Below are 12,069 nucleotides of genomic sequence, written 5' to 3'. Positions count from 1 at the left end.
TTCCTAGTGCTGTTTTGACTCCTTTACACATTTTATTAGCTCTTCGTTTGTTCTCAGCTGGTAAAAATACCACCATATATACATATATAAATCTAACGAGTGCATTTCGCCCAGCAGCCATAATTGTTTTGGATGTTCGGCAAGTGCCGTCACAAAATATATACATCATAAAAGCTGTCCAATCAGGTTGTGAATTTTTCCTGATGCCTTTTGTTTTGTATCTTTAGGTTCGGTGTTAAAAATGCCAGTGGGAACGCTAGGCGAACCAGGACTAAATGTATCATTTTCTTTTTTGGTCCGGACCAAGAGAACCGAACTACAAGTGGGAACACACCCTAAAACTAACCCCTTGACTGGCACACATTCAAAGATGGGGTGGAAAAACCTGGAGGAGTTTTTGACAGCAATCTGGCAACAACATAGGGGAGCGTTTGCACAATCTGGCATCCGTGTGCCAGTGTGCAGTTTTGTTGTCATTCTTCTGTCTGCCCTATATTTACATCTATAGGACTTGGGCATGTTGCGTCACCAGCTGCTGTGTGAATTCGTGGAAGTAAGATCCCGATCCAATTCTGTCACATGCATCCACAGGCTGGGGGACATCCAGAATTTATAGACGAGCAGTTCTCTTTCGAAACCACGAAACTTCATTTCGGACGTGAAACAACTTATGCCTCTGGAAAGGTTTGGCTGTGTCGAGCATTTTTATATAATATCGAATCCATTTAAAGGATTTATACGGAAGTGAATCATCTTCTGCGGTTTGATGAGTCTATGAACGGCACGTGAAATGTCGAGCGAGACACAAAGTGTACCCGAAGAAAACATTCAGGGTATGTTGCTGTAATGTTTGTATAGACAACAAGAGCTAACGTGGGCTTTCATGCATGTATTTTCCCACACAACCCGATTCACTGAATTTAAAATAATAACATTGTATAAATTCAAATTTCAATTTTACAGCATGTGTTTTTTTTAAACCTAAAACTTCAAGTACTCAATACAAAATATTACTACAGTGTATCTGAGTTGTGCATATTATTAATAGGCAGACAGATCCTAAATTAGGGATAATTGTCAAGCCCTATGCTTCAAATTCCACTTTCACCTAAAATGAAATCATTATCAAATGGCTATTCAAAATCACGGGCATGAAATGTGTCAAAAAGAAGCATGTGAATGTAAAAACACAGGTATGACGAATGTGCTGCGATAATAAAAATGGAAGCGCATATACTGTGTATGAAGGAGGAAATCGTTTTCATACGTATTTTATGGATACAATGAGTGTTTTATCGAGGCGCTGTCGAATTTTTCTTTCAAATTTGAATTCCCTTTGATGTGAGCGCCACAAGGCAGACGTAAACAAACAAACAAACAAACAAACAAACAAAAAAACGCAAGCACGTCCGCACTCCCTTGAGAAAGGAGGTGGGGGCTACACAGGCCTAATTTCATTGGAGGATGAACGGGAAAAAATGGCCTGACGTTCGGGACGCAATGTGAGCGTTCATGAGCTCTTTATAGAGCTCTGTTTTTTTTGTTCCCCTCTGGGTTGCTGGTCGAGTCTTAAGTACTGGCATACCCGCGGTTGATCTCGACATTATTTTCGCTCTATCATGCCTAACCCAGTTTTAATGTCATGATAATAACATTTACACTAATAAACTATTCATAACATGTTATGACATGTTTTTCTTGCAGTACTGGTACAGACGTGGATTCTTATTAAACTTCACACACCCAAGCATTGATATTAATGATATATATATATATATATATATATACACACACACACACACACACACGCGCACACACACACACACCGATCAGCCACAACATTAAAACCACCTGCCTAATATTGTGTAGGTCCCCCTTGTGCCGCCAAAACAGCGCCATTCTTCTCACCACAATTGTACAGAGCGGTTATCTGAGTTACCATAGACTTTGTCAGTTCAAACCAGTCTGGCCATTCTCTGTTGACCTCTCTCATCAACAAGGCATTTCTGTCCACAGAACTGCCACTCACTGGATGTTTTTTTGTTTTTGGCACTATTCGGAGGACATTCTAGAGACTGTTGTGTGTGAAAATCCCAGGAGATCAACAGTTACAGAAATACTCGAACCAGCCCATCTGGCACCAACAATCATGCCATGCTCCAAATCACTGACATCAATTTTTTCCCCCATTCTGATGGTTGATGTGAACATTAACTGAAGCTCCTGACCCATATCTGCATGATTTTATGCACTGCACTGCTGCCACACGATTGGCTGATTAGGTAATCACATGGATGATTGTTGGTGCCAGATGGGCTGGTTCGAGTATTTCTGTAACTGTTTATCTCCTGGGAATTTCACACACAACAGTCTCTAGAATTTCCTCCGAATGGTGCCAAAAACTAAAAACATCCAGTGAGTGGCAGTTCTGTGGACGGAAATGCCTTGTTGATGAGAGAGGTCAACAGAGAATGGACAGACTGGTTCGAACTGACAAAGCCTACGGTAACTCAGATAACCGCTCTGTACAATTGTGGTGAGAAGAATGGTGCTGTTTTGGCGGCACGAGGGGCACCTACACAATATTAGGCAGGTAGTTTTAATGTTGTGGCTGATTGGTGTATATACAGTATATATTCCTAATTGAAAGAGTTTTAGGAATTTATCTATCTATCCGTCCGTCCGTCCCTCCACCTGTCTGCACATCCAGAGTTATAACCACTGAGGACCATTTGAACAATGAATAATACCTTTACAGCATGTATTAGTCTTGGTTAATATTAATTTCTACATACTGTAGACTAATACATTCTTTTCATTAAAATTTGCATACGTTAACATTAACAATAGGTAATGCATTATCAACTAACATGAACAAACAATGAACCTTAGTATATTTAATGAATAAAAACCAAGATAGCTAAATGCTGAAAAAAAAAAAAAAAAAAGATTGTTCATTGTTAGTTCTCGATATCTTATGCATTAACTAAGGTTAAAGTATAGAACCTTACAGTAAAGTGTTAGCAAAAAACAAAAAAAAAAAAAAAAAAAAAAAACACCAATGGTCTCCAAAAACAAGCAGTTAGACTGTAATTGTTAAACCTCCATTCAACATAGTACTGAAAGAACTACAGTAAGAAAGGTTAGTATCTTATTCCCTTACATTATTTTGCTTTTGCCTGCAGGTTCGTGGGTGGAGCTGCATTTTAATAATGGAGGCAGCAACACGCCTAAAGGAGCTGCAGAGGAACAGTCTGGTAGTACCGCTCCAGGCGGAGATCTGGAGAAAATGCTGCTGGATGCTCAGCACGAGTCAGGCAGGAGCAGCTCGAGGGGAAGCTTACCATGTGACAGGTCAGGATGACCAGTTTTTAATCAATCATATGCTATTGTGTATGATTTATATACAGTACTGAATGTATTGCTTATGTTTAGAATGTGAATTGAAATCAATTAAATACGGCCATGGTGTGTTAATCCTGGCAAGGTACTGCAACTTGCAGAAAGATGTTAAAGGAATAGTTCACCCAACAATGAAAATTATGTAATTTTCTCACCATTACAGTATGTCGTTCCAAGCCTACATGCTGTTATTCTGTGATACTTTGTCATTTTTGTGTGTGTCATTGATATGGAAAAGTGATGTCTGAATCTTTTCAAAAATTCTCCTTTTGTGTTCCATGGAACGAAATAACAGCATATGGGTCTGGTACAACATGGGGATGAGAAAATAATGACAATTTATATTTTTGGGTGAACTATTCCTTTAAATTGGTACATGGTACGACTATAATAAATGTTGTTTCATTTTATTCACCAGTCCTCCAAGATCTCAGACTCCTTTGCATCTGCGCAGGGGCTCAGAGATCCACAGCTCTGGAGAAAAAAACAGCTCACAGGTGTATATGATTAGCAGCTTTTACCTTACTATGACATAACTAACTTTGTTTTACTTGTGCAGTATCTAAACTGTTGAGTTTGTCATGAAGAATTGCTGTAACCAGGATTATCAGACCTTTCATGGTGGCTATTTACAGACTAAAGGATAAAATAATAATAATACAACACAAGAAATGATCTGTTCTGATTCTTATTGTTTTGTTGTGGTTTGGTTTTAGTCAGAGGAAGACTATCTAGAGCGGAGGAAAGAAGTTGAGATTCTGATGAAGAAAAACGCAGACTGGATCTGGGATTGGTCAAGTAGACCCGAAAACCTGCCGCCCAAGTATCTGAAACTTTTTAAAATCGTCTTAATGGGGGGCCTGGTAGCTCAGTGGTAAAATATGCTGGCTACCACCCCTGGAGTTCGCTAGCTCACTAGTTTGAATCCCAGGGTGTGCTGAGTGACTCCAACCAGGTCTCCTAAGCAACCAAATTGGCCCAGTTGCTAGGAAGGGTAGAGTCACATGGGGTAAACTCCTCATGGTCACTATAATGTGGTTCATTCTTGGTGGGGCGCGTGGTGAGTTGAGCCTCCACACGCGCTATATCTCCATGGCAATACACTCAAGCCACGTGATAAAATGCACGGGTTGATGGTCTCAGATGCAGAGGCCTCCTACTGAGGACTGCATTGGGAATTGGGCATTCCAAATTGGGAGAAAAAAGGGGAAAAATCCAAAAAAATAAATAAATCGTCTTAATGTACAAATACATCATGATGTTGGGTGTTACGCTCAAGTATCTGACAGAGTAAATGTCTTTGCAGGGAGTTTTTGCTGAGGCACCCGAAGCGCTCCAGCACCCTCAGCATAAGGAACACCAGTATGATGAAGAAGGGAGGGATCTTCTCTGCAGAATTCCTCAAAGTTTTCCTGCCCTCTCTGGTCCTTTCACACATCCTTGCTGTGGGTCTTGGGTGAGTAATTTGATCAAATCCCTAACCTTACAAACTTCAGCACGTAACTTGTCCCATACATTTGTGCTACAGAATGATACATGAACGATTCCTTAAATCATTCTGCCAGTTTGATGTGAGGTGTAACATTACTTCTCTAAACAATCAAACTTAAAATCCCATGGATTTAAAGTGAAGGAGGGATCCAAACCATATTTAAGCCCAAAGTGTACTTCGGCCAGACAAGAACGCGGAGCGTCTGCAGACAGGAAGCGTGACGCAAATCTCATCATCAGCATTGTGCTCGAGCACTGAACGCGCACAGCCCCTTTTATTCTAACCGTGTGTTTTTGAACGCGTGCACCTGGAATTATTTGCACTTATTAGTGGGTCCACAAGATGACAGCACTGATATTTGAGCCATTGTTGTCACAAAGATGTGCTAGAAGAAAATAAAATCGCTGGTAAACAACAGAAGACGAAGATAAAAACATCAGCAATGGATGTGCACGTCAAAAGCGCGTGTGTGGGGACATCTGCAATTGTATAACTCATGTCTGAAGGAATATAAAGACATCTTTATGGGTCTAAACTCCTGAAGAGAAATAGTCCGGTGTCTCGTACAGTCATAGTGCGTATGCGCCAACCATTTGTGTATGCGCACAGTCTTGTGGAGTATACTTTGAGAGGCTCGCATTTGACTGTACCCAGACACTAAATCCTAAAGTATACTTCGATGTGCTCGTGACGTGCACATCCATTGTTGATGTTTTTACCTTCGTCTCCTGTTGTTTACCAGCAATTACATCTTCTAGCACATCCTTACCTTACCCTTAACCAACACCTAAACCTAACCGATAGTGTCCAAAAAACAAGCAAATTTTCTGAAGCAAACATGTAATTTTTTGTGCTTCTATAACACTTTCATCTCACGTGTCAGCTTGCATAATTGACTTGGCTCGATCCGCATACTTCAGAGTCCAAAGTCCAACTCTCTTATCAGGTGTGCTACCGCACAAACTAATCACATTGTAATACAAACTGTGTAAATGTAGGCAAGTCTATAATACAAGCATTAAAATGTCATTCTTTATAGAAATTTTTTTCGATATCATAACATAGCAGTGTGAGTAATAGAGCGACAAATAAGTATTTGAAGTGATAATCAGCCATTGTAGTCATGATTTGTGTGAAAGTGAATAAAACTCACAGTTTGTAGAAAGTTCTTGTGTTCAATCCCAGTTGGACGAAGCGTAACTATGAATGCAGGGGTCGCAAGATGTTTTTCTAAGTTTTAAACTACGTTTAACTCAACACATCGTCCTAAAAATGCTGTTTATGATGGCATGCTTCCAAAGTGAGATGCTCCAAAAGTGTCCGTCTGAAGCATGGAATGAATGAACGTTACCTTTATATAGCGCTTTTCTTACACTACACTCAAAGCACTTTACACAGTGAACTTGGGACTCTCCTCAATCACCACCAGTGTGCAGCATCCACCTGGATGATGCGACGGCAGCCATAGTGCGCCAGTACGCTCACCACACACCAGCTATTGGTGGAGAGGAGAGAGTTGAGTTATAGAGCCAGTTAATGGATGGGGATTATTAGGAGGCCATAACTGATAATGGCCAATTGGGGGAATTTGGCCAGGACACCGAGGTTACACCCCTAATCTTTTTGAGAAGTGTCCTGGGATTTTTAATGACCACAGAGTGTCAGGACATTGGTTTAGCATTTATATACACGCATGCTTAGAAAAGCCTCGGACAGACTGACAAATTCAAATGCAAAATTGATTGCTGTGGACTGTAGACAAATGAAGGCTTGTACAATTATACAAAAATAAACAATACTGTATATTGCATTTTAATGCAACTTTTTGTTTTGCCTAATCAATGCTTTACTTGTCTGCCATAATAATGTATATTTTAATTATCTGAATTATTATATGAAAAAAAATTGTGGAAACATAAATCCACATCAATATAATTTCAATATTAAAAGCCTTTATTAAAGGGGCTACGCCTTAAAAAAGCACCAACGCATATCGGCCTCGTCAGATTACAACCTCATTTCACTCAGTTTTGGCGCCCTCCGTTGGACATTTCACTTTGAAACTGCAGCCAAATGTGTAACGAAGTTTTGAAAAAAACATTGCAATGTTCATGTAAATTTCATGAGACCAGGCTGGATTCACAGCCCTAATTTTAAAACCACCTAAACTTATTTTTGTGAATTATTGGGAAAACATCTTTCTTTTAAAATAAATACCACTTCATTTGATACTTTATCTAATGATTACATTGTTAAGGATGGCTTAAGTTTCCAAATACTATTTCGGGCCACTGTATATGTTCAGATTTAAGAGTTATTTTCAAGATGTATTTATACTAAAATTCACAGAAATATATGTTACTATTTGTTATACATGTTAAATACAATTGATCCATTACAGTCTTTTCTAAAAAACACCCTTTTCTCTTACTTTTTAGGGTGTACATTGGAAGGCGTTTAACTACCTCTGGCACCTTTTAAGGGAACAGGAAAAGAAAAAAAAAAAAAACAAGATAAATCTCATATCCACACATTCACCATCTCAGCTGCTTTGTCTTGAATCAGTGCTTGTGCAGATGCAGATAGGGCAAGGTCACATGACACTTGACCTCTCCCTGGCTGTGGGTTGCTCTGCCTCGCTTTCCCCTTGTGTATTCCACTGGCCTTTCCCATTGTTCCTCTGTGGCCCATTATGATGCCAGTTCATTACAGCGCCGTCACTGCAGGGGAAGATAATGTTAGGCTCATAGGCAGATAATTAGATGTGCTGCATCCTCATCATTTTGCATTTTCTTGTACCAAGACTACTAAGCATATTGAGTGGATCATAAAAAGGGGAATGCAGGACGAGAGAGAATTCCGGAAGTGTTGAATGGAAAGAGAACTCCATTGATGTGCTACCTGAAATTTAAGCTTTGTTCACACTGCACATAAATCCAATTAGTTTTTTTGAATCCGAACTGAAGGACTGACTGTTCACACTGTCATTGTGTAAGTGTTCAAATCAGATCCTTGTTTTTTTTCTTCTGACGATGTAGTCAATATCCAGTGTATCTACGTCAGTTGCTTTAAGTACTAATGCCAAGAGACTGGAAAGAGAGGACAGAAAACTAAAAAATGTTTCCTCTGCTCACGACAGACAAACGACCAAATACAATTTTGTTCACTCATTCACTACATAATGAATGTCACAGTAGTTTGCTGTATGATGAAAGAGTGAGTGAAAATATGTGTATTCAGGCAGTTAGAGTCAGTATTGCACAATTTTTGTGATGTTACATATGCGTGATTTAGACTGAGATGCATAAAAAAAAAAATAAAAAAAAATATCTGATTTAAAACCACATAAGGATATGCCTTAAATCAGGTTTGTAAAAACTGAAAATCAAGCATTTTTTTTTTTTGGCTTACAAACAACTAAACAGATTAGAGTCAGATATGGCCAAGGAAAAAATCAGATTTTTGCTGCATGTCTGAACAAAGCCTTAGATTGTGAATTAGGAAGAGTTTTTCAACTTTCTAGCCCATATCAAAACAGGGAACATATCAAACTTTATACTAAATCTCAACATTTGATAAAATCTTTTCAAGGCAACATTTCTTTGTGCCTTGAGGTTGTTTCTGCATTTATAACGCTTTGAACACCAAACTGAACATTTGCTTTGGGAATCTGGCAGTATTCAGTATGATACAGTATATACAACAGTCTGTCAACAGCAAATTTATTTTTGCACTTTAAAAAAAAAAATACAAGCCAATATTTCCCATATCAGCTCACCTCAACTGAATCTCAAGTGAGATTACAAATAAGGTATGAAATATTTCATTTACAAAATATAAAATAAGATATAAAATATTTCAAGATGAAGTGAGATGTGTATTTACCAATGTTGTTTAAGTTTGCACTCAGAAATCATGTATCTGAACGATCAGGCTTCCAGCCCAAAGATCGCCTTAAACAGTTCATGAATCAGGCAGGGAGTATAAGGGAAATTCTATGTAAATTTGTGCATGTTTTGTAGTCTTTAAAAATCACATTCAGTGTATGTGTTCATTTCAAAGTGGTTTCTTTCTAAACAGAGGGAATCAACAGAAATAAATGTTTGCCAACTGTAATGGTTGTCTTGGATTCTGTAAATGCCTGTTAATCAAAAATGTATTCATTTGAAGTGATATTAAAGGGGACTTTGTTAAATATGGTAACACTTCACAATAAGGTTGTATTTAGCATTAGTTAACAACATTAGTTAAAATGAACAAAGTATGAACATAACTTTTACACCAGTTATTACCTTGGTTAATTTTAATTGCAACATATATGCTCAATATTCTTCAAAATCTAGGCAAAGTGTGGCCACTTTGAAGATGCTAAAATATAAGTTTTTATTTATTTTGGATTATTTTTAGTCACAACATAATTCCCATATTTCCATTTCTATTATTCCATAGTTGCAATGACTTTACTATTATTCTAAAATGTGAAAATAAAAAAAATAAATAAAGAATGAGTAAGTGACCCTAAACAATTGAACGGTAGTGTATATGCGCACACACACTGGTGGCCAAAAGTTTGGAATAATGTACAGATTTTGCTGTTTCGGAAGGAAATTGGTACTTTAATTCACCAAAGTGGCATTCAACTGATCACAAAGTATCGTCAGGACATTATTGATGTAAACAAACAGCACCATCAATATTTGAAAAAAGTCATTTTTGATCAAATCTAGACAGTCCCATTTCCAGCAGCCATCACTCCAACACCTTATCCTTGAGTAATCATGCTAAATTGATTATTTGGTTCTAGAAAATCACTTGCCATTATATCAAACACAGTTGAAAACTATTTGGTTCATTAAATGAAGCTGAACATTGTCTTTGTGTTTGTTTTTGAGTTGCCACAGTATGCAATAGACTGGCATGTCTTAAGGTCAATATTAGGTCAAAAATGGCAAAAAAGAAACAGCTTTCTCTAGAAACTCATCTGTCAATCATTGTTTTGAGGAATGAAGGCTATACAATGCTTGAAATTGCCAAAAATCTGAAGATTTCATACAAAGGTGTACACTACAGTCTTCAAAGACAAATGACAACTGGCTCTAACAAGGACAGAAAGAGATGTGGAAGGTCAGATGTACAACTCAACAAGAGGATAAGTACATCAGAGTCTCTAGTTTGAGAAATAGACACCTCACATGTCCTCAGCTGACAGCTTCATTGAACACTTTGAAGTAGTTTAAGAAGTTCTGAACATTTTTTTCAAATTGTAACAGCAATTTTTCACATTATTAATGTCCTGACTATACATTGTGATCAGTTGAATGTCACTTTGGTGAGTAAAAGTGCCAATTTCTTTCCATAAGAACAAAATCTGTACATTATTACAAACTTTTGGCCACCAGTGTGTGTGTGTGTCTGTGTATATATATATATATATATATATATATATATATGCAAAAGTTTTAGGCACTTGTGAAAAATGTTGCATAGTGATTATTTCTTCAAAAATAATGCCATAAATACTTTTCATTTATCACTTAATGTCATACAAAGTCCAGTAAACATAAAAAGCTAAATCAATATTCGGTGTGACCACCTTTGCCTTTAAAACAGCACAATTCTCCTAGGTACACCTGGACACAGTTTTTCTTGGTTGTTGGCAGATAGAATGTTCAAAGCTTCTTGGAGAATTCACCACAGTTCTTCTATCTATTTAGTCTGTCTCAATTGCTTCTGTCTCTTTATGTAATCCCAGACTGACACGATGTTTAGTGGGGGGCTTTGTGGGGGCCATGACATCTGTTGCAGGGCTCCCTGTTCTTCTATTCTAATCTTTTCTATTTGCAAAAGTAATGTTTGGGAGTCTAACATTTATATTTCCTATTGACACACTAAAGCTGAAGATATAAATAACCATCTTAAGACAAATGCTTTTGTGAAACATCTTATGTGCCTAAGACTTTTGCACAGTACTGAGATATATATATATATCACACACACACACACACACACACACACACACACACACACACACACACACTATACTACTGATTTAACACTACATTGGAAACAGTATATACTTCGCAGCAAGCTAGTTCCAAAAAAGGCTGGCTATTTAATATCATTTAAATAAGTGTTTGGCAGCATGTTGATTCAGATAAACACAATTAAAATTTTATTTAACTTTGGTCAAAAATAATCAAACATGTGTACACTTTCACAATGTTAGCATCATCATCATTTAACAAGGAACAAGGTCTGTGAGATGATTTATTTGACCTATCAGTTCCTAGATTTAAAGAGTCACAATCAGCTTTACAACAACTTTTAGTTTTCAATCATTAAGTTACGTTTGTCATTTTCACATCAGTTTGGTGGTGCAGGTCAATATTCAGCATCACAAACTGTCACCAGTTTCTTTAAACCATGTCCTGATGCAAGATAAATCCATTTAGATCAATTTTCTGGACAAATATTTCTTATCCAAACTTTTCTTTTGCACAGGAATTGACACTACAAGGAGTATCTCAAAATCAGCACACGGTTCTTGCTTCGCTATGACTGACTGGAAGAAAAAAAAAATTTCTTAAAAGGTATAGTTCAACCCAAAAGGAAACTCCTTTCATTATTTACTCTCATGTTGTTCCAAATTGCTATTTTGACTATTTCTTCAGTGGAACACAAAGTGAGATGTTAGGCATGAACAACCTTAATCACCATTCAGTTCATTTGCATTATTTATTTATTTTACATACATTGAAAGTGAACGGTGACTGAATATCTCTGTTTGGGGTCCATGGAAAAAAGTAATACAGGTTTGGAACAAAATGTGTAAAAAAAAAAAAATAATAATAATAATAATAATTTTTGGGTGAACTATAGCTTTAAGAGGTTCTCAACACGTATTTTGAGTGTTTTACGACGGTCATCACTGACCGTATGTCTCTAATAGTGTCCAAAATACTAAGTCGCACGAACCGTAGCAGCACATAAACGGACAAATGGAGTGCTAAAATAAAAATAATGCATGTATGGAGAGGAGGATTGTAGGTAAGGGTTTTGAAGGGTGTTGCATTGGCGAATGAGGATTTCGAAGAGATCATAGAGTCTTCAAGGTTACCGGGCGAAAATGATTAGGACATACAGACAGAATTAAGGCGGTAGAATCCCTTTACAAA

General features: G+C 37.5%; 1 protein-coding gene across 1 annotated transcript; it reads left to right on the top strand.

Annotated features, from left to right (window-relative positions):
* Positions 1-490: 490 nt before the first annotated feature.
* Positions 491-9,010, top strand: LOC127427330 (BCL2/adenovirus E1B 19 kDa protein-interacting protein 3-like). Its single transcript, XM_051674883.1, has 6 exons — positions 491-833; positions 3,186-3,354; positions 3,821-3,899; positions 4,119-4,225; positions 4,709-4,858; positions 7,333-9,010. The coding sequence occupies exons 1-6, from the start codon at positions 791-793 to the stop codon at positions 7,373-7,375; spliced, it is 591 nt and encodes a 196-aa protein (XP_051530843.1). The 5' UTR covers positions 491-790; the 3' UTR covers positions 7,376-9,010.
* The last annotated feature ends 3,059 nt before the right edge of the window (positions 9,011-12,069 follow it).

Source organism: Myxocyprinus asiaticus, chromosome 36 (assembly GCF_019703515.2).
Source record: "Myxocyprinus asiaticus isolate MX2 ecotype Aquarium Trade chromosome 36, UBuf_Myxa_2, whole genome shotgun sequence".
Lineage (NCBI taxonomy): Eukaryota > Metazoa > Chordata > Actinopteri > Cypriniformes > Catostomidae > Myxocyprinus > Myxocyprinus asiaticus.
The sequence above is the reverse complement of the archived record's forward strand: the minus strand, read 5'-3'. Positions and strand labels throughout refer to the sequence as shown.